This window comes from Tursiops truncatus, chromosome 10, assembly GCF_011762595.2.
Source record: "Tursiops truncatus isolate mTurTru1 chromosome 10, mTurTru1.mat.Y, whole genome shotgun sequence".
NCBI lineage: Eukaryota > Metazoa > Chordata > Mammalia > Artiodactyla > Delphinidae > Tursiops > Tursiops truncatus.
The window spans coordinates 70,334,709-70,357,395 of NC_047043.1; the positions used below are offsets into that span (position 1 = coordinate 70,334,709).

At 40.7% G+C, this 22,687-nt stretch overlaps 1 protein-coding gene across 1 annotated transcript in view; it reads right to left on the minus strand.

The window, feature by feature from the left end:
* The window catches only part of ERC2 (ELKS/RAB6-interacting/CAST family member 2), an 866,017-nt gene that overhangs the window by 824,652 nt on the left and 18,678 nt on the right, over positions 1-22,687 (minus strand). Inside the window, exons 2-3 of the mRNA XM_073811247.1 lie at positions 19,800-19,876; positions 9,529-10,325 (exon numbers count right to left, since the gene is read on the minus strand). Coding sequence (XP_073667348.1) covers positions 9,529-10,185 — 657 coding nt within the window. The 5' untranslated portion in view covers positions 10,186-10,325; positions 19,800-19,876. The remainder of the gene's footprint in view (positions 1-9,528; positions 10,326-19,799; positions 19,877-22,687) is intronic.

Sequence of the window (22,687 nt, forward strand, 5' to 3'; positions counted from 1 at the left end):
CTCTCCAGAATATTCCTACTGAAAAAACAAAATGGCTGCATGTCACTTCCAAGATACAATCAAATGCTGGCTTCACAGAAAAATAGAGAAGAAATTGCACGTGCCAGAATTCTGTTTGTCAGGCTGCTCTAGCTCTTGGCTGCATGCCCACATTCTGCCTGAAACCTACTTCCCAAACTTTTGAGAATGCTTTCCACAGCTTTCAGAACCTGACCTTTAGAGCAGCTTTATCTATGTGTGTGTGAAATAGATTTACAATTTTCTCTACTCCTGCAAAGCCAAACCACTTATTGAGTCCAAATGCCAACTGGGGATGGTGGGAATTTGCACACAGATGTCAGTGGACTCCAAAATAACAACACAGGAGCTCCACCTGCAACTAATTATAGAAACTGAAATTGCACTCTGGCCAGAAGAGGCCAGGTTCAGAACCCACCCCATCTGCTTTGGCCGATAAAATCACTCTGTTACTTCTTCTCCTGTCAATATAGACTTGCTTCTTAAATTCCTCTGAGGATGTTGTCTATAGGGAATTTTATTAGGCAGTGAATACTTTGGGGGTGACCAATTCCCTCTGCCTTCCCCTCCCAGAGTTTGGTTTCAATAAGTGCCCTCAGCACAAGTGAGACTAAAATAATCTATTCATTGAAATATTCCAAAATGTTTTCTTTGGTTGATTGTGTGCTGTTGCTATCCCATAGCCAAAATAAAGTGATCCAGAGAGAAAATGGAAGATGGAAGTCATTTGGTTCTCCCAAGGTCTGGCATGCAAGAATGTTTATTTTCTTCCCATTAGCCAAGTCTTTCATAAGAAAACCTAGGAATAAAAATCTGTAAGGCTACAAATGCAGTGCACATGGCTGATCCTAGGGCTGACTGCAAGAGATTACTGAGGCAAAAATCAGCTGACATCTGTGACAAAGATGTATCGCTCACTTCAAATCATTCTCCTACATTCTGGCAAACAAAGAAATCAACTGTTGGATCCGTGCCATCTCATCTATCTTCAGAACCAAAGGAAGTTTTCACCTACCGACAAAAGGCATTTAAAATTGTGGTTTCAGTCTAAGTAGGTCATTGCCTAAGTCTGGACCAAAGTTTTTCCACCTTTCTGGAAAGGTGGACAAAAGCTACTATTCTCTGAAGAGCTGAGGAAGACTATTTCAAGACGAAGAAGATGAAATTTTTTTTTTCTTCTAAGATTCAGCATTCCAAGTTATGTTGTGGTACCAAACTAGTTCATATTCCCTAGTTCTAAATCCATGTGCCTATGTAACATTGGGCAAAACACACAAAGGTACTCGCTCTTCAAATCAGAGTTAAAGTGAAAAAACTTACAGATATGACATATGATTGACTTCTTAATTTCTCAGATCTCTTGATATGACTTACAAGCTCTTAGGACATTTGGAGAAAGAGGGTGACTAAGGACAGCTCAAGTCAGCGCAGTGGACACCTGCTTTTGTCCTAGAGCATCCCTTCACCCTTCATGTCAGTTTCTTTAGAGAATTGCTCCTCTCCCAATGCCTGCAGTTCTAATAGGTCACCAATCATGGTAACCCCTTCTCACATACCTGTCCCCTGCCACCACACACACTCACTAAGTCCTGGAGAAAGAATATAACCAAGGCAGGACCAAAGTCCTTCCATAAATTTTCTAAATGATAAATGAAGATACAGGGATCTCTTACAGCTTCAATTATGACCTACCACATGAAGGAGAAAATGAGGCTCAGACGTACAGGCAGATATTGAGAACCAGAAATGAAGCAATGGGGAGAGACAAAGTCCTGCTATAGTTTGAGGCCCTGGATCCAGTCAACCCCAAGCTCCATACCTGAGCCTTTCTGCAATTTCATTGCAGGAACTAATAAATTTCCATTTTCACTTATACAGGCTAGCAGTAGCATTCGTGTCACTACTTAAGAGTATTTCCCAATACCATTACTAAGTAGGTTTCTTCATTCTCATGTGTAAGGTCCTTTAAGGTCTCATTTCACCTCACTGAAATGCACCTATTTTTATGGTTATGATGACTGGTGATAATTAGAATAATAATTAACAGTTCATGATTTTCTATGTTTTATCAGTTAGGAAGGTACTAAGCTGCAAGTAATAGGATACCCAACCAGCAGTGACTTAAACAACTAGGGGTTTATTTTCTCACATGACTAGAAGTCTGGCGGCAGGCCATTGCTGGGGCTGGTGCAACTGCTCAGAGATGGTAAGACATATGTCTCTATGCTTTTCTTGTGCTTCCTTCCATGGTTACTAACAGGCAACATATTGACACTAAAGACAGAAAGAAGGAGGAAGGAGCACTGCTGGTGACATTTATTCCTTTATCAGGAAAATAAAAGTTTGCCTAGAATCTCCCAGATTTCCACTTGAGTTTCATTGGTCAGTCACCTCAGGAAGGGGAGGAGGAGCCTGAAGGTGAGCCACTAATCAGGCATCACTAGGATATTAGAAGGCCCAGCCACTGAAGGAAACTTTGACCACACTGAAAGGGTTCATCCACTTCAGAAGTCTCAAACTTAATGTCACAATTCCAGAGCTGCTCTTAAAGAAGTCTTTCCCAAAGTATGGCCTTTATACCCTTAGTTCTAGGAATATTTATAGTTTGTGACAGATAGGATTTGTATGTGTATGTGTATATATATATATATATATATATATATATATATATATATATATGTATATATTCACTTCACTCCCTTTCTGCTTTGTAGGGAGTAGATTTCCCTGACCCCACTGACTTTGGACTTGGCCACATAACATGCTTTAGTCAACAGGATGTTAGTGGACATGATGCAAGCAGAGGCGTTAAATGCATCTATGTGGTTTGGTTGGATCACTTGGTGTCTGTGATCCACCATCAGAAGATAAAGCCCTGAATAGCTGCTGTTCCAAAGAGAATGTGGAAACACGTGGAACGTACCTGAATCCCACTTTCAGCCTAGAGCCTGGTGCTCAGAGTCCAGACCTGCCCAACTAAGTTGCAGCCAACCTGTAAATATGTAAGGGAGAGGTAAATGCTTATCTTCTTAAGCTAGCAGGTTTTGGTATGGCTTGTTAGACAGCATTACTGCAGCAACAGCTGCCTAATACATAAATGCTCAGTTTAAGATAAAGTTTCATGGTCAAGTAAGTTTGGGAAATTGCTGGGTTAAGCAAGTTTAATAAATACGTTTAACTGCAAGAGTTAGAGCATTTCACATGCTGATATGTTATATTAGTCTGCTAGGACTGCCAAAACAAAGTACCACAAACTGGGTGGTTTAAACAATAGAAATTTATTGTCTCGCAGTTCTGGAGGCCAGAAGTTCGAGATCAAGGTGTCAGCAGGGTTCTTCCTTCTCAGGACTGTGAGGGAAGGATCCGTTCCAGGCGTATCTCTTTGGCTTATAGATGGCCATCTTCACCCTGTCTCTTCCACTGGTCTTCTCTCTGTGCATGTCTATGCCTGTGTCCAAATTTCTCCTTTTAATAAGGACACCAGTCATATTGGATTAGGCCCACCCTAAGGACCTCATTTTAACTTGATTACCTCTGTAAAGACCTTATTTCCAAATAAAGTCACATTCTGAAGTACTGAGGGTTAAGACCCCAACATATCTTTTTTTAGGGGGGACAGAATTCAACCCAAAATATAGTGTTTGAATTTCTAGGAGAGGAGTATCTAGTATGTAGTGTCTTAAGTTTATTTGACCAGAAGATCCCCTTTGGAAAGTGTCATTTCCCTGGACACGCTTTGGAAACCTGGCTTTGAGGGATCCATGGATCTCAGAGTAGTAGAAGGAATGGTGCCCAAAAGAAGATATAGGGATAAGACAGATCTGAGTAGTGAATATATTTAAGTACCACCCACAAACCTGATGGAACCCGACTCTCCAGGGATAAGCCCTTGATCTCATAAACACTCAGTACTCAAGGTTACTGCAGCTGCATTTAACTGTCAATGGACACCCCTTCACAATGCAGCTGCCTCACCACCTTTTCAGCAGGAGATAGAATTAATTCTGTCACCCACATCCAACTGGTACAACTCTTCATATCTGGACACTCACAGTGAAATGAATATTTTAGAACAGAGTTGAATGACCTCTGTTGAAATGGCCCTGCAGTTATGTAAATAAAAGAAAAAATAATAATGAAGGAAACACGGAAATGTGATCCACCTCGACCTTTTCAAGTTACAGGCTCAAAATGAGAATCAATAAATCATATATGAAACTAGCTCTAAAACTCATCAAAAATCCTTATTAATATTGATTTAGAGTAGATTATTTTCTATTGTGTTAAGCCAGAAATAGAAATTATCACATAACCATTGCTTAAAAGCCATAACATTCCCCAGACAGGTTTACTTACACTTCTTAGGTTACGTTTCCCAGTGACCTTGTCCCACTTCTGCACACACGAGATGGGTAAATATTAGATCTAGTACAATCTTCCAGAGTATGATGCTATTTATATTCATGAAGATCCTTGACTAGCCATGCATGAATTAGGAAAATGTCTAAAAACTGCTTTATGTACGCCTAATTTGGAAAAAATAATCCAATAAAAATACAAAGTTTGGGACTTCCCTCATGGCGCAGTGGTTAAGAATCCGCCTGCCAATGCAGGGGACACGGGTTTGAGCCCTGGTCCAGGAAGATCCCACATGCCACAGAACAACGAAGCCCGTGCACCACAACTACTGAGCCTGTGCTCTAGAGCCAGCGAGCCACAACTACTGAGCCCACGTACCACAACTACTGAAGCCCGCGCGCCTAGAGCCTGTGCTCCGCAATGAGAAGCCACCGCAATGAGAAGCCCGTGCACCACAACGAAGAGTAGCCCCCGCTCGCCACAACTAGAGAAAGCCTGCACTCAGCAATGCAGACCCAACACAGCCAAATATAAATAAATAAATAATAATAATTTAAAAAATACAAAGTTAATAATTGCATTAAAAATCCAGGGATATAAAAAGTTATAACCTATATGCACAAAACTGCAAGATATAAGTCCTTATGAACTTTCTGAAAATGTATTTTCTACCATGTTTTCTCTCTCTGATCTCCATTGTATGGGTAAATAGAATGGGGTTGTAAAGAAAAGACCACCATATCATCTTTTAGAGAAAAACGGGTCACTTAACTTCCCCACACACAGTTGCATTCTCTTGCCCCCAACATCCACTCTAACCCCACAGGCCATTAAAAATAAAAAGAGGACTACCTCAAGTGGCAGCCTAACATCTATTCTAAATCTTTTCTCCTCATCTCTCCCCAAATCAGTCTACAGGTGTGACGTTGACAGCACGAGACTCCACCGCACTCTTCCTCCAACAAGAAAATACATCGTGAAGCAAAAAGTTCAAGTGCTGGAATACAGATAACTCCGCATCCATGCACTCTGGTTTCTACAAACAAACCAAAAATTCCACACATCAGTACTGCAACTTAGTATCCCAAATGTATTTCTATACATGCAGATCTTTGTGGCTGAGAAGTAGGGCCTTGAAGAGAACCCAGGAAGTGTAAAATGGGAAGGGGGTCTGGGGTGGAATATCCATCCAGGAACCTGGGCATCTACCCTTCACACATAAGAAATTTGGTCATAGCCACCTACCCATTGGCTCCAAGGTCTGTACTTCCTTTAACACAGGGCGGGTGTTCAACATCCTCCCTTAGATCTGGAGTTGGGTTCAGCTTCCTCTGACAGAACCAAAAGGACTTCAAAATATACCGCAAAGGAATTGATGACTGGGAGACCTCTGTAACACTGCACATAAGGGTGAAAGGTCTGTGCCTGTGATCATTAAATTCACAGAACTATGAATTTCATATACAAGAGCATTCAAATATCCTCACCTCCACACTATAATGGACCTGCTTCCCATTTCTATTCACATAGCACAATTCAAATCATTTTAGATCACCTGAATTTAGTTAGTGAAATTCTAATTATCCAAATACCCCCTGGTAGAACTACATTTGTTGTTGTGGTTGTTAAGAAACCACAATCAAGTGTTGTTTCTCTCTTTTACATTCTTTTCTTCCATACAGAAAAGTTTAAGAAGAAATAAATTCCTAATTAAGAACAAAAATCATAATTAAACTAAATTACATTCTTAATCATTCTATCAAAACTAGTCATGTTTTTCACCTAACATATGAAGTGTGATCTTCCTATCATACTAAGATTCTATTCATAGCTCAGTGATCCTATAAGGAGGTAGTAAGCCTAAAGTTAAGATCTTACATGTTGGCATAAAATAGACCAAAGCCTTAAAGCCCAGCTCTGTCACTTACCAGCTGTGTGAACTTGGGCAAGCTGCTTATTCTCTCTACATTTATTTTTAATGTGTAAAATGAGAAAAAATCTAGCACCTACCTCAGATGATTGATGCAAACACTAAATAAGATGATGTACACAAAGCTCTAAGCACAATGCCTAGTACATAGTAAGCCCCCAACTGATGTCTACTGATTGCAGTAGCAGTAATAATAGAAACAGCAGCAACGGCAGAACTCTGGATTCTTCCCCAAACTTTATTTCATCTCGCTCCACTTTCTGACAAATATAAAAACTCCACTGGTAGAAATTTTTAGTGCTCCTTCATATCTGACTCTCCTCTCCTTCCTGGAAAGAAGAGAGGACTACACCTCATACCCCCTTACATTTGTGTCACTTCCAGTCCAAGGATCTGAGAAGCCAATGTGCCACCACAGGCACTCTTTTCCTCTGCTGTAGCAACACTTGAAGCCATGTGCCAAGATGAGGAAAGCCTGGATCCTGAGTCACTGCCTGGAGGAGAGCTGCCCTGGCGAGTCATTTGACCTGCTTCATAACTTCAGGTGAATAAGAAATAAGTCTCTGATGGGTTAAGCCACTGAGATTTGAGGTCTGTTGATTACTGCATCAGGATCGACCCTATTCTGACCAACAGGTATTCATATACCCCTGAAAGGGATCCTGATATACTTCTGTGGCGGGGGGGAGGGGGGGGGCACTTCAGTTTTTTTAAATACCTTGCTTTTTGTCAATTTTTATATTCTTTACTTTGTAATACTACTTCATATTGCAAGTAAATTGACTTTTCAAAATCTCCATGCCTCTTCCTCCTTTTATATTTTTAACCTAAAAAAGAAAATAATTATAGTTTACTTATATTTAATATACAGATTAAGACTAGGGCTTTCACTGGGTCATATGTTGCATAGTCATATGTCACCCACAGTAACCAAGGTAGCCTGTGATCATAGTAGGTTCCAGAACAAGGAAGAGGTTCCCTCAAATATTCACTTGCTTCTGGCTAAGGTAATATGGGACAGTTAAGTGGAATTGTGGATGTTACCTGCTTTAAACTGAACTATGTCTTACAAAATAGACAAGGGGCTTAAAATGTTTTTAGTCAAAGCAAAAAGGTTTTGTGTGTCGTTAAAATGTACCTCAATAAATTATTTATTTTATTGTTTCTTTTCCATATTAATTCTTTGTGAATGTCAAAGAAGAAACATAATATATTGGCACAGTAGCACATTGTGTAATTTATAAATAAATATACATGTATAAGTAGGGATCTGTGCTCAAAAATTTTTTTAATGATAAAACCATAAGAAACAAGTAATTTTGCAGCTGACAGTTTTAAAAATGGCTTCCAAACTTATTGTCATTACTTGCATCATTCCTAAACTGCTTTAACCATTTTCCAAAACAACTCAAAAAGGAAGAAAACCAGTACAGAACTGGGGAAATGGACTTCATAAACCAGCAAAGTCAGAAAAAAGCAGAAATGATAGTGAAGGGCATTGATTTGACTTAGGAATGAAGAACAAAGCTTTCTGTTCCAACCAAAAATCATATTTCCACATCTGAAAACCAGCAAAGGCTCTGTCAGATAATCAAAGGGATAAGGTGATTGCTTTCTGCACATAGAAGGAAAACGAAGAGCAGATTCTCAGATAATCAAAGGGATAAGGTGATTGCTTTCCGCACATAGAAGGAAAACAAAGAGCAGATTCTCATACAGATCAGAAATGCTTCTACAAACGCTTGGACTCGAAAGGGGTGGCAGCCAGGGAAACAGATAGAAGCCAGCAGATGACCTCAAGAAAGGCAGAGAGCTTCCTTAGGACAGCATCAGGACCAACTATCAGAGAATGACTAGTTCAGCCAAGTTAAAATTACCTCCAGCTTCTACAGAAAGTTAAATGACATCTGGGAATTTTTTCCAGCCAAATGGCACAACAGCCTCTACTTCCCATCTCTTAGCATTTATCTCACTGCTAATAAGAGGTGAAGCTGGGATATAAACCCAGGCATGTCTTACTCCAAAGCCCCTATGAACAGCAGCATATAAATGAGCCTCACAGTATAGGTAGGATTTGAAAATGAAGACTAGCTGGGACTGAACAAAAAGAGGCAGGGAGAGGGGATGCTGAGAAGGCCACGAATGGAAAGGAACAGAAGGGAAAGGAGGTGGGAAACTTTGAGTATGTGCAAGAATTACCAAGAAGATGTGGAAGGAGGTGGTATGAGATAAGACTGGAAAGGCTGGCTCAGGCATTCCAGTAGAAGGTACTGTAGGCTCAGCCAGAGGTATACTTCATTCTGGAGGCAATGAGTAATTATTGAGAGCTTTAAAGCAGGGGAATGGCATAACTGCAGGTAGACAATGGGAAAACTAATCTTGCTATGACATGGAAGATGGATCAAAAAAGAGTAAGCACATAGTAGGTGCTTAATTAATATTGAATGAATAAAGGTAGAAAGACCAGGTTAAAATTTATTGTTTCTCTAACATGACATCAAACCCATCCTATCCAATCCCATTTAATATTGTTCAGTTTGCTATTTAGTGAACCAACTTCCCTCATTCTAGAAGGAAATGTTGCTGGTGCATTAAAAAAAAAATCAATTCACCAGTCAAAGGTGGCCCTCTAAATGTTGCTGTTAAAGTGTCTACTCTTGGGCTTCCCTGGTGGCGCAGTGGTTGAGAGTCCGCCTGCTGATGCAGGGGATGTGGGTTCGTGCCCCGGTCCGGGGGGATCCCACATGCCGCAGAGTGGCTGGGCCCGTGAGCCATGGCTGCTGAGCCTGCGCGTTCGGAGCCTGTGCTCCGCAACGGGAGAGGCCACAGCAGTGAGAGGCCCCCGTACCGCAAAAAAAAAAAGTGTCTACTCTTGCAAAAATCAACGTTTTCCTCTTCTATTCAGAAGGAAGTACATCTGAGCTGCTCTTGTGACTACTGAAAAAGAAAACAAAAATAACCAAGTATAAAGTTAGCCAATGAGGAGTGATCCCCCCTCTTCTGCAACAATGTGAAAAGGTTATTGGAAAACAAGGAGATCACAAGCTGTAACCTTATATTTCCTATGCCCTCTGCTAGTCTCCGAGTCAAACACATACTAAGCCATAGCTATCTTGATGATGCCAAACTTTCTTCTGCACAGGCCGTGGTACCATCTGCAAACCATCAACTACTCCGTGAGAAGCCAAGGCTGAAAAACACTGAGATGAGTCATAACCTACCTGATTTTCTTCATGGGAAACCCTCATCTGCTCCTTGAGGACAGACATCCGGGCTGCCTCTTCTTTCCTCAAGACTCTCTCCTTCTTGAGCTCAGGACTCCAGAAAGTCTTAATACTGTTCATGGAAGACCCCAACTTGCTGTCCTTGATGTCTAACTCTTTCCGGAGGAGGTCATTCTCTCTCTGAAGTTCCTTGAGCTGGGCTTGAAGGTCCAACATTGTGCTATCCCTTACCTGCCTCAACATGGAGGGGACCTGGTGGTGGTGATGATGGGATGAGCTGGTCAGACCGCCATGTTGATCCGTGTATGAAAGGACATCTGTGTGGGAAAGTCCAGCAGAGGCAATATTGGGACTACTCCCCATAGCTGTGACTCGGCCTCCATATACAGCTCGATTTGTGGCCCTTCCCAGAGTCATGGTGCCCTTTGGGTAAGTTGTTGAAGCCACCCCCTCATGATCACTCAGATACATGGGTCCAGACGTAGCATAGGCTGCATTAAGGGACTGGATATTCTCCATGGACAGAGTCTTGCCTGTTCCTCCACCTCCCCCACTACTTGTTCTTCGGTGGCCCAAACGAGGAGACCTTGGCAAACGAGGAGATCTGGAAGGGCTACCTTCCAGATTGGTGATTGTTCTTGCACTTCCATACATTTTTCTTCTATTATGAGGTGCTACAGAAGAGAAGGAATGCTATACTAAGTTGGAGATTAAGCCAATATTTCCACTGTTGGCCAGAATTTTCACTGCATTCTTTTCATAGTCTGTACCAGAAAATGCATCCAATCAGAGATCTGAAAAATGAGAAAAAAAGATAATCAAAAACAAATTTCTTTAGAACTCTGTTAATTGCATTATATTTTTAAAATATGTATACAGATGATAGATTGATGATGATAGAGTCACACCTATGCTTATTTAAAAATAATAGTGACCCCAAACTTTTACTTACTACACGTAAACATTTTGTAAACTCCCCCCAACCCTGCTCCCAAGCAAGGTGAAAAGTTCTCAGAGCAAAAAAGAAGCTCATTTTTCCTTAAGAAAATGAAGCTCTGCATTTCAGTCTGTGCTAAGTGACAGTTGGGGCCTCCAGAAAAATTCACCATAGGATTCGTTATCATAGAGACCCTAGCTATAAAATACTCCATCCTAGGGACATGACCCCCATACACAAGTGGCTTGACAGTGACTCTGAGAAGTTGTTGCTTCTTAGGATGTCAAATAATAGTCAAGCAGGCTGTTACCTCCCTTTCCTGTAACCATTACAGACAATACTAATCCATCACAGTTCTCTTTCCCACAAAATCCAGAACTCTTCTCAACACAACACTCTAGATGGTTTACCAATCAACTGGTATTGACACGTGAGTCGGAACCTATTGGCCATCTTGGAGCTAGAAGAAAAAGGTGGCTCAACCAACAAGTCTCCTATACATATAGCCAGATTCTAAATGCTATCACCAAGGAACATGGCAGTCCTGTCTCTTTCCCCTTTCATACACATCTTTCAGGCTAGTGCTTTGAGAATTTTTTCCAGTTTGGTTGACATAAATATTCATATTAACCACTCTACAACTGTACAGAAATGGCACAGGGAAACAGTCCCCCATGTCAGAGTTCCTGGTCCCACAACACCTAGAGAAAAGCTCCCTGTCATAGTTACTCAAGTACTTTGGTGCAGATTACGTAGCTAGGGCTACAGGATTGTGCTTATCCCTTCAGTGTTAGGATCCAAATGGCCTTAATGGGGTGCATCACGGCCTCCTGGTCTTCCTCTTAGGGTATGTTTAGTGTTCTTTCTTTTGCTTCAGCTTTTAAACACTAAGACCACAGATTTTGGACAGGGGCCAACCGAGGTTCAAATATCCATTCTAACACTGACAAGCTGAGTGACCTTAGGCAAATTATTTAACTGTCACATGCTTCCCTTCTCTAATCAATAAAATGTGGGTAAAATCACCTTACTCAGTATTGTGAGAAATAGGTAAGATGATGCTTTTAAAACACCCAGTTTGGTGCCTAGCACAGAATAGTCAATAAATAGTTTTTGTTGGTAGTATCAATAAGTGCATTAATAGCATTATACATCTTTTTTTTACCTGCCTATCATTCATTCTCCCTCAGCTCTCCCATCCCGCCCCACCTTTCTGGTAATACTCCCTATTTCTCTTAGAGAAATTGTTCCCAACTCTCTACCCACAGTTCATCAGGTTTAGGTGAGGCTGACTCCCTCCATTCTATCCTGGAGGGTGCCAGCGGTGAGAACATGACCCAGTCCTGGCCAATCATCATATTCCATCCACCAGACATGATAGCTGGTTTAGGGATAGGCATGTGACCCACATTGGTCCAAAATCACTCCCTATCATGACTTTAGCTGGAATAATTGGGAAAGATAAGCTCTTTTTTAGCTAGAATTACTTGCTTTCAAGATAGAGCTTCTGAGTACTACCATGTGGAAAGTGCTTCTCTGATAAAGAAGCTAACGCAAAGGAAAGCAGAGCCAAACTTTGAATAGTGTGAAATCAAACTGGGTGACATCACTTGAAACCCTGGATCCAGCAGTCACTGACGCTACATCTATCCCTAGGCCATTTTAGGTACATATGCCAGGTAGACTGACTACATTAATGGTCTCAATTCTTTACCCCTTCCTGTATCTGGGTCCTCGGCTGTGCCCTCCCAATCTGACTCTGGGTTCAGTCATGTGACTTGCTTTGGCCAATAATGTGATAGCAAATGGGAAGCAAGCAGAGGCCTGAAATAGCACTTGTGTGTTTACCCTCTTGCTCATTTTCCTCTGCCATGGCAATTAGAACATGCCTAGTCTAGCCTGCTAAAAGATGAGAAACATAAAATAAGAGTCAAGGTATCCTAGCCAATAGCCAGCCAACCCCAAGACATTTGAGTAAGCCCAGCCAAGATCAGCAGAGCTGCCTAGCAAACAAGCAGCCGACCACAGATGCATGAGTAAGTCCAGCTGACATCCAGTGAGCCCCATACACTCATAGACTAAATACATACTTCTGAGTATGTCACTGATGTTTTGTGGTTGGTTGTTTTGCAGCATTACTGAGGCAACAGAAAACTGATACATTCACCCATAAATTTTCTTTTTTGCTACGTTCAATTCGAATGAGGGTATCTGTCATTTATGCCCTAGAGAGTCCTCTATATAGTATGAAGAAATATTTTGCATACAGCTTTCTCCTAAAACGTCTCTCCAAAGAATTATACACCTGTTCTTAACTAAGGAACTTAGTTTCAAACGTATATGTTTCTCAAAGCTTAATTTTGTTTTCCTTGAAAATATACAAAAATCATTTTGTATCTAAAATTTTTGCATGAATAATCTGTTCTCTAAAAAAAGTGAGTCAATGGTTCCAACAGTAGGAATTCAGTTACAAAAATGATGAGGCAGACAGACAGAAAGTGGAATAATGTGACCATTACAGGAATATTTAACGTTACATAATACATATTACATATGTAATATGTAACGAATATTAATCATGAGATGGAAAGATGCTCATGATATACTAGTAGTGGGGGGAAAAAGTAGACTCAAAAACATTTTTATGGTCAATTCACATTGTAAAGCACATATACATACACACTAGCTTGCAGAGAAGACTGGAACAACACATATCAAAATGTTAACAGTGATGGGGTTGAAAATGGTTTTCATTTTCTTCCTTTTGTTTATTTGCATGTTCTAAATTTTCTATAATAAAGATCTTTTCCATTGTCTTTTTAGTCTTTATTTGTTTCTACTCTGATCTTTGTTATTTTCTTCCTCCTACTAACTTGGGGATTACTTTGTTCTTTTTCTAGTTCCTTGAGGTGTAAAGTTAGGCTATTTTCTGAGACCTTTCTTTTCTCTTAATGTACCTGTTCATCACTATCAACTTAAGAAAATAATTTTTTTCTTCTATAATTCCAATAGTTAAATTAATTGTTATTTTTGCTATGTTTAGAATCTAGGTCCTAGCTAAGCCACTACTTACAGATGTATCTTCCAAGAAGTGATAAAATCTAACTTGTCCTCCTCTCTCTTCTCTTGTGTCTAGAGGCAAACATTTCTGAGGTCCCTAGCCAGGTTTGAAGTCCCAATCCGAATTCAGTAAAATTTACACCCACACAGATTTAATCTGCAGTGATATTACCAGCCCAGCTGGCCAAGGCTTTGGAGAATTGCAACAACCAACAAACAAAAGTGGATTTGCTCCTTCTGGAAATACACACACACACAACACACACATGACATAACATGCACAGATATATTAACTAGCTTGAAATAATGTTTCTTTAAATATTTGCATTCTCCTTTTCTAGGTTTAGTATCGGTAGTTTAGTGTCATAGAATGGATTGAGAAGCTTTCCATTTTTCATATGTTCTGGAACACTTAGCGTAATAAAGACTCTATTCCTGAAATGTTTGGTAGAACATACCCATAAAATTAAATGGGCTTAGTTGTTGATTATCTTTTCGCTTTTTACTATGTTTACTGATCTATTCAGATTTGCTGCCTATTTGGTGTCAATGATCATTAAAATGTTTCTTGAGAAACAGTCTGTTCCATCGAGATTTTTCAGTCTTCCTGGTATTGCTCTGTATAACTTTTCCTTCAAATTTTTAAAATCTCTTCAAGTTATGTCTCCATCTCATTCCTAATGTTGTTTGTATTTTTCTGTTTCTCTTGATGACAATATGACAAATTCTTGTCTATTTTTTAGTGTTTTAAAGATACATTTTTTTCTGTTTTACGATACATTTTACTACAGTTTGTCTTCCATTTCATCAATATCTCTTTATCCTTAATAATTTCTATTTCCTTTGTGTTTAGTTACATTTGCCGTTTTGCACTAAATGTTCATTTATCATCAATCGTATTTTCTGATGAATGCATGTAAGATTACACACACTGGCTGCATATGTTTTATGTATAGAACTCTTCTTTAAACAGTTTTTCTTTTGAAATTTTTTCTACCCCAGGGAATATTCAGGATATATTTAAATGTCAAAGTAGACAGCAGTTTTTGGCTAAAACTTTGTAGTCCTAATGTTATGGCACTGGGATCATAGAACTTAATACATATATCTTCTAATCTTTGAAATTTGTCAAGACTTTCTCAATGGCCCAATAAGTGATTAAAACAACTAATAGATGATACAGAAGATTTTTAAATTCATATATGTGTACAGAAGAAAATGAAAACACTCTCAATTTTGTCACTCATAGACAACCTCTGTTAACAAGTTGATGTCGTTGCTTCCAATTCCTTTTAACTACGTGTGTATGTATAATTTTAGACAAAATCCTTATTATATTCCATATAAAGTCTTGTACTATCTTTTTCCTCAATGTTTTATTCTTAACATCTTTTTCCACTTAACATTAATGCCATAAGATATTTTGATAGAACATGATTTTTAATGGCCATCATAAGTCTCCAAAGATGGCCACCAAAATTCCTCCCCTTCCTGTACAGATTTGTCTCTCCTTCCATTAAGAAATGGATGATATTTCCCTTCTTCTTGAATCTGGGCTGGCTTCATGACAGCTTTGACCAACAGATGCTACAGAAGTGACACTGTTCCAGCTCTGGGCCTATCCTTGAAGAGGCCTAGCAGCTTCTGTTTCTGCTCTCTTAAAAATCAGAGATGTAAGGTTCAAGCCATCCTACTGGAAAGAGAAACCACACAGAAAGGCCCTGGAAAATGAGATACTACATGGAGATAGAGAGACCATGAGAAGGAGAACCGAAGTATCCTAGCCAACAGCCAGCACTAAGATGCCAGACTGGTAAGACAAGCCATCTTGGACCTCAGCCCAGCCCAGCCCAGCTGCCATCTGAAATCAGCTGCATGAGTGACAGTCAACATTATGTGTAACATGAAGGACCACCCAATCAACCCACGTAGTGATGGAAAATAATAAATTGTAGTTTAAAGCCTCCTGAGTTTGGAGGATTTTGGTTGTTGTTTTTACATAGCAAAAGAACTGAAACAGTCACTTAATGTTTCATTGAATGGCTATCTAATCATTTCCTCAACCAATCACCTATTACGTGACACTTACGCAATTTCTTTTTAAAATAAAATTAACATAGTTAATATTCTGACTGATAAAGCTTTGTATACATCTCTTATTAATTCCCTAGGATTAAGTTCTAGAAGTAAAATTTTGAAATTTAAAGGCTCTTGATACCCACTATCAAAATTCCCCTCAGAAATATTGACACTCACACCCTCACCCTTGGCTGTTTTTCCTCCACAGCCTCTAGTCTTTTCTCTCAACATAGCCAAGAATCCACCATCTTCTCTTGAAGCTACTAAAAATCTCTGAATTAACCAACTCAGGATCACAGCATATTCAGTAAACACACCTTAAGAAGTATTTATTAAATACCAATAGTGTGCTACACCAGCTCTGCTTTAGGCCACCGCTTCCTCAACAGTTCGTAAATGTTCAAATAAACAAGGCTTAACGGGATTTTGATTTTACACCTAGATATCTCAGAGACTTTAGGACACTAAGGTGTACTGTGACTGTTCCAAAATTCAGTATATAAGATAGCTTTTCCCAAATTTATTTGACAAGAGAACCCCTTTTCCCTTTGGAATACCCGAAAACTTTTCACTGAACACTCAACTTTATTCATGTAATAATTATATTTTAAGCATCAGCTTAATTCCCAGTCTTGAAAGTTGGGGATAAAGCAGTGATTAAGATAGACACAGCTTCTGTCTATGGGAAGTTTACCCACGAGAATAGACTTTCTCAGAGTTTTCTTCATCTCAGATCTAACACAGTTTGAGGGGAAGATGGTTATGGGAACTACAATCTGCTTTAAGGGCAGAGATGTGAAACTGACCCAGAAGACTCAGAAATGAGTCTTTCAAGAAATACAGAAGATCAAACTAATGACTGTTTGGAGTTTTGACCCTCTAAGACAAGAAATAAATATAATTCAGTATTTATTTTTTCAAACACCCAACAAAGAAGCTAGAATGTCAAAAGGAACACAAGTCAATCATCAGCAGGCTGTTAATCTAAGAAGTGAGGAAACAGGTTGACGTTTCTTACTCCAAGGTCACAACAGACAAGAGGTATTATGCATAATTCCACATAACATCAAACCAAATAGGAACTCCAGAGAACATCAAAACAGTAACAATAATTTCTTTACCCCCATACATCTGCTTCTTAACAGTAAATTTTAATTAGCAACCTAGGCCCAACCCTTTATTTTGGAATTAGTCTCTCCCACCAAATTTACAAAGAGCAGGGATGGTTTCCTGGAACAATTTCACCCCTAAAGCTGAAGCACATAGAGTGATGTCGATTTCACAAATGAAAAGGCTCAGTTGACAAGGTAAAGCAAAGGCGAGTTCCCATGGTTAACAAGTCCTCCTAAGTCTTCTGATTCCTTCCTGTTCTACTGAGTCACTCCCAAATGCACCCCCCCAGATGTGTTTAAGTCTCCTGAGAGAGAGATATATATATATATATATATATATATGTATATATATGTATTTATTTATTTATTTATTTATTTATTTTGCGGTACGCGGGCCTCTCACTGTTGTGGCCTCTCCCGTTGCGGAGCACAGGCTCCGGACGCCCAGGCTCAGCGGCCATGGCTCACGGGCCCAGCCGCTCCGCGGCATGCGGGATCCTCCCGGACCGGGGCACGAACCCGCGTTCCCTGCATCGGCAGGCGGACTCTCAACCACTGCACCACCAGGGAAGCCCCCTGATATATTTTTGGGTACTTGTTTTGACACTCAGGCTTTCTTTAGTTGTTGTCTCCTAATTCTCATCCATCCTGATTTGGTTTTATTTCCTAGTTCTATAAAATGAATCTCTGAGAAAGAACAAGAAGATCAACTTTATTCACCAATCAATAATGCAATGACGCTTATTTCCCATTACTGACTTCAAGAAAACCATTTCTATGCTTCTCCACCCACCTACAAATACATTATAGGAAATGAGGTAGCAGTTAAGATCTTATTGTTTTAATTATTATTATGAAGCCAAGATAGGCTCAATCATTGAGCTTTCTTATAAACCCTTAAAAAGGGTTTATATATTTGTGAGGTACAGTCTTAAGAAAGATAAGTTATTAATTAGGTTAAGCTGTGCACAGAAACAGAAAATTTGGCTGAATATAACACCAAAGAAATTAACTACACATCTTTAAACCACCTTGTAAATAAAATTCGAAGTCCAAGGGTAGGTTCCATTTAAGGTTCAAACGCAAAATAAAATTTAAAATCTTATAGGTTTTATGAACCTATATGAATACTTTCTCTAATTACATATGGATTCATAAGTAAAATAAACACTCATTCACTCACTCTCTTAAAAGGTCTCTTAAAAGGGACTCGAGGGCTTCCCTGGTGGAGCAGTGGTTGAGAGTCCACCTGTCGATGCAAGGGACACGGGTTCGTGCCCCGGTCCGGGAGGATCCCACATGCCGCGGAGCGGCTGGGCCCGTGAGCCATGGCTGCTGGGTCTGCGCATCCGGAGCCTGTGCTCCGCAACAGGAGAGGCCACAACAGTGAGAGGCCTGCGTACCGAATTAAAAAAAAAAAAAAAAAAAAAAGGGACTCGAACTGTAGCTCAGGGGGAAAAAAAGGTGGAAAGAGACTTGATTCCTGTCTACCTCAAGTATCTCAGACTATCATGGTCTGGAATGGTCTATTTTAAGAAAAAAGCACTTCCTGCTCTCTGCTCTAAAGTAGGTTACGTTTATTTCCACAGATCTCAACCTCAGCCCATCACCTGAGCCCTGCTGACAGACTGTGTGAGCTGAGATCATCGCTATCTCCCAAGATTTAGCCCAACTTAACATATCTTTTTTTTTCCCTATTGGCATCCCTAACTTTTAAAATATTTTGTGTCACAGATTACAGTTAATTCTAAAGCCTTTCTAGAGGAAGACATGGTGTAGAATAGATCTTAAGCAAGAAATGGCCAGGAGCCAGATGCTGCCTACAGATGTGTGGTATCATGGCTAGCACAGTGTTCTTTAGAATTTTGATCTAGTTGCCAACATAGAGACAGCCATTTCACATAAAAATCCAGACTCTGGCTTCTCCTGAAACATCTGAAAATCTGACAATGTCAAGCCCACTTCCCTACATGGCAACGACTGGTCAGAACCAACCAGCAGCTGCCCCTTAGAGAAAGGGCATGCATCCTCCACAATGGCCACAGCCCCCTCCATTCCCTCTTATCTTTAACAGTCTGATACCCTCTTTTCATGTTTGTCCCTAAAGGCATTTAAATTTTACTACTTCTACTCATATAAAAGATCTTAAATAAAAATTTGCTCTCCTTTACCACCTACTTCAAGTCCGTCACCAAATCCTATCAATTCTACCTCCAAAATCTCTCTCGATCTGTTTGTTCCTTGTTTCCACTTCTACTATCACCACCCTACTGCACCAGCAAGACTTGCCTAAGCTATCCCATATCCTCCTAAGGTATCCCCACTTTCTAATCCTCCTCCATTCTATTTCTCACACACCAGCCAAACTAAATATTTTAAGGAACAACTCTGATCACAGAATGTCTCCCCTTACCCACTTAAAACCCTTCAAAGTTTCCCAGTGCTCTTTGGACAAAGACCAAAATCCTTCCCGTGGTCTGAGGCCACAGAGGCTCTTGTTCCAGCATCCTCTCCTGCTGCTTTCTTCACTGACTGCCTGGGTCTTCTTTCTGTTGCTCAAGCACATCAAGTCTCTTCCTGTCTCAGAGCCTTCCTATGTACTGTTCTCTTTGCAAGGCTAATTCCTCTTCATCTTTTAGATCACAGCATCTGACAGCGTATCCTTCACAAGGTCTATCCCATCCAAATCAAGTCTTTCAGCTATGCTGTCTCAAAGCATAATGCTTTTTCTTATAATATGAAAGACACGGTATTTTTTGTTTTATAAGAGAAGCTGCGCATGCCACAACTAAAGATCCTGCATGAGGCAACGAAGATCCCACGTGCCACAACTAAGACCTGGAGCAGCCAAATAAATAAATAATTTTTTTTTTTTAAAAAAAGAGAACCTGACTTTATCGCCCTGCAAGGGTTGTCTAAGTGTCTCTCTTGTTTAGGCTAAATAGGGTGACCAAGTAGCCTGGATCCACTAGGTAAGGTGTAAGAAAGCCTTTTGTAACCCAATCAAGGCTGCCCCTCCTCAGATTCTTAGTTTGAAAAAAAAAAAAAGGAAACCATGAAGAAGAGGAATGGATACGCACAAAAGATTCTGGAGCCTTCAGGGAAGAAAGTCGTTGACACCCCAGTCATGATGTCCAGGATTCAGAGTAAATGAGATCTGTGGGAGGAGATGAATAGGGTTGCAAACAAGACTAGAGTTTCCAGAAATAATTACTTCAAGATAAGAGGGAGTCCAGGTTGGTGACTGGGACTCAAGACAAGTGACCCAGGAGCTGTGGAGAAGCTTGTATGGACAAAGCATGCAGGTGAGGCAGGAAGCTCCTAGAGGCCCTGCCATGCCAAGTGGAGCCTGTGCAGTGGGGCACAACGCTGTGCATGGGGTGGGGCTGTAACTCATGAGGAGGTCCACGTATCCTAGTAGGGTTCCCCGCAGAAGACAATGCGACAAGGATTGGGGTGCAGGTGGTTCATTTAGAAGGTAATCCCAGGAAGTACTGAAGGGAGAGTTTGGTACTAAGGCAAGGAAGTGAAGGAAGTGAATATAGGGTGCATTTTCAAGGAAATTTCTGCTGTGGTATTTAGAAGGTAATCCCAGGAAGGTAATCCCAGGAAGTACTGAAGGGAGAGTTTGGTACTAAGGCAAGGAAGTGAAGGAAGTGAATATAGGGTGCATTTTCAAGGAAATTTCTGCTGTGGACAACTGGGCTCAGTGCTGCTGAAGGAGTTCTGGGAGGCGGTGTAGAACCTGCCTCATAGGTGCACCTCTGTAAAGGCAAGGGGCCCGTTCATCATTGGCAGAGGGCTGCTCCCCTGGCACTTCCAGTCTGTGCTACATGGAGACCAAGAAAAAGTCCTCATGTTCCAATACAGGCCATGAGTGCTGATACAGTATCTGCTGCACCAGGCATGGCACACCAGTGGCTGAGCTTGGCCACTTGGAGACTGGATTGGCCTTCCCTTGTGGGACCATATACTGGGGACCACAGAGGTACCCACAGCATCTTTCATCTGAGGAAGACCAGCCTCAACAGAAACACCTTGTGGCACAAAGATGAAATCATGTGGTTTAACTGTTGGACAGAACATCTCTGGGCTTGGGTGTGGGATCTATACCCATATCCCCCTCACTTTAGGACAGGGAAATCCTGGGGTAGGGGTCAGGAAGGGAGACGGGGAGAAGTGGAGAAAGACGGGAGGAGCCCTAGTGGAAAGACCTAGCACTTCCAGCTAAGTTGGCAGGTGGGTTCCAGCTTTTTTGGTTTAATTTGGACAAGTGAAACTTGAAGCAAGGTTTCTGAGTCATCCATATATGACCCAAAAGCACTTCCACACATTATAATTCCATATTAATTTGTGTGATTATTTGTTGGGGTCTCTCTTCCTTCCTACTTTAAACCCTTACACTGTACCCCAGGACTTAACTTTTGTTCTAACATATATGGGGCCCAGGTCTAGAGTACAAATAGACGCCCAAGTACCACATGTCTATATATTTTACAGTTATAAATCGAGGTAACAAACTGGTAAATAAAATGCATTTTATCTTCCTACCTTGACAAATATAAAGATGTAGAAAGTGAGGTGTGAATTTTGAACTTAGAATTCCTGGGCTCTTCAGAGCTCTGGCCAAAACATGGTGGCAAGAGGCAGGCCTTCCCCCAGCCAACATCCTTCTCTCCCCGCTCCTGGCTCAACCACACCCCAGGGGCCTCACATATGTGAATTCTGCACCCTGCACACTAAGCTAGCTCTGTCTACACCAGGGGCCGGCAAACTTTTTCTAAAAAAGACCAGATAGTAAATATTTTAGGCTTTGTGGGCTATTTGGTATCTGTAACACTTCAGCACAAAAGCAGCCATAGACAATTTATAACCAAATGAGTGTGGGTGTGTTCCGATAAAACTTTATTTATAAAAACAGGTGTTAGGCAGACTTAGCCCAAAGGCAGTAGTTTCCTGACACCTGGTCTATACTTTCACAAATAGGTACCCCTCAGCAACTCTAGGCCTAACGGTGTGCACAGTGGTAGCATGGTTTGTCCTCAGGAGGACAGACCTGGCAAAGAAGCCCAAGCAGACCTTGGAAGACCACTCAGGGTCACTTAAGCAGGGAGATCCCAGGCCTGTTGGTCCCGCAGACTCCCCCTCCCCCATGGGGAAGGTGCAGGCAGATGAGGGCCAGAGTGGGCCCTCTAAAGCCTCAGGCCCTGTGCAGGTGCTCTTCCTGCCCAGAGCTAAGGGTACACAGGAGACACATAAAACAGTTTTTGAATATTTGAAAGAATATATGTAATATTATGACATTTTCATCATATGATTGAAATTACTTCCATGGCATTTAATGCAATAATTTTGTAATTGTAGCCAGAGAGGTGATACATAGTGTTTTATAAAAGGAAAGAGGGGACCTCAATATCAGACCTGGTTGGAGTCATATCTTTAATTTCTTAATGTGTAGCCTTAAGCAAATTACTTCACTTCTCCAATCCTCACTTTTCTCATTTGTAAAATGAGTATAATTGTGGTACTTTCCATAGTGATTTGGAAAAGATTAAATAAGACAATAGAAGAAAAGTAATTAGTACAATGCCCGGCACACAGCTAATGCTCAGTAAAAGCTGACTTTAATACGCCCAAGGCTACCAGAACAGGGCACAGTGGTTTTAAACCTGAAAGTTGTCTTAGAATTCTCTCAGTCCACTAAGCTTGCTTTGTCAGACTCCTGAGTCAAACTCAGCCCTCTGTTCAAAAATGCTCAAGACATCAACCATTTTTTAAAACTGGAAAGAAAAATAGACATTTTCTCATTGTCTGCAGGCTACAATATCATACATATGTAGGTACTGAAGTCCTAATAATAAGCCTTTTCCTCTTTAAATACCACAATGATATGAATCAGGGGGAAAAAAGTCCAGCTTCAGGTAGCAGAGATTTTCAAAAATGCTTTTCCATAGTCTCCAAGAAGCTC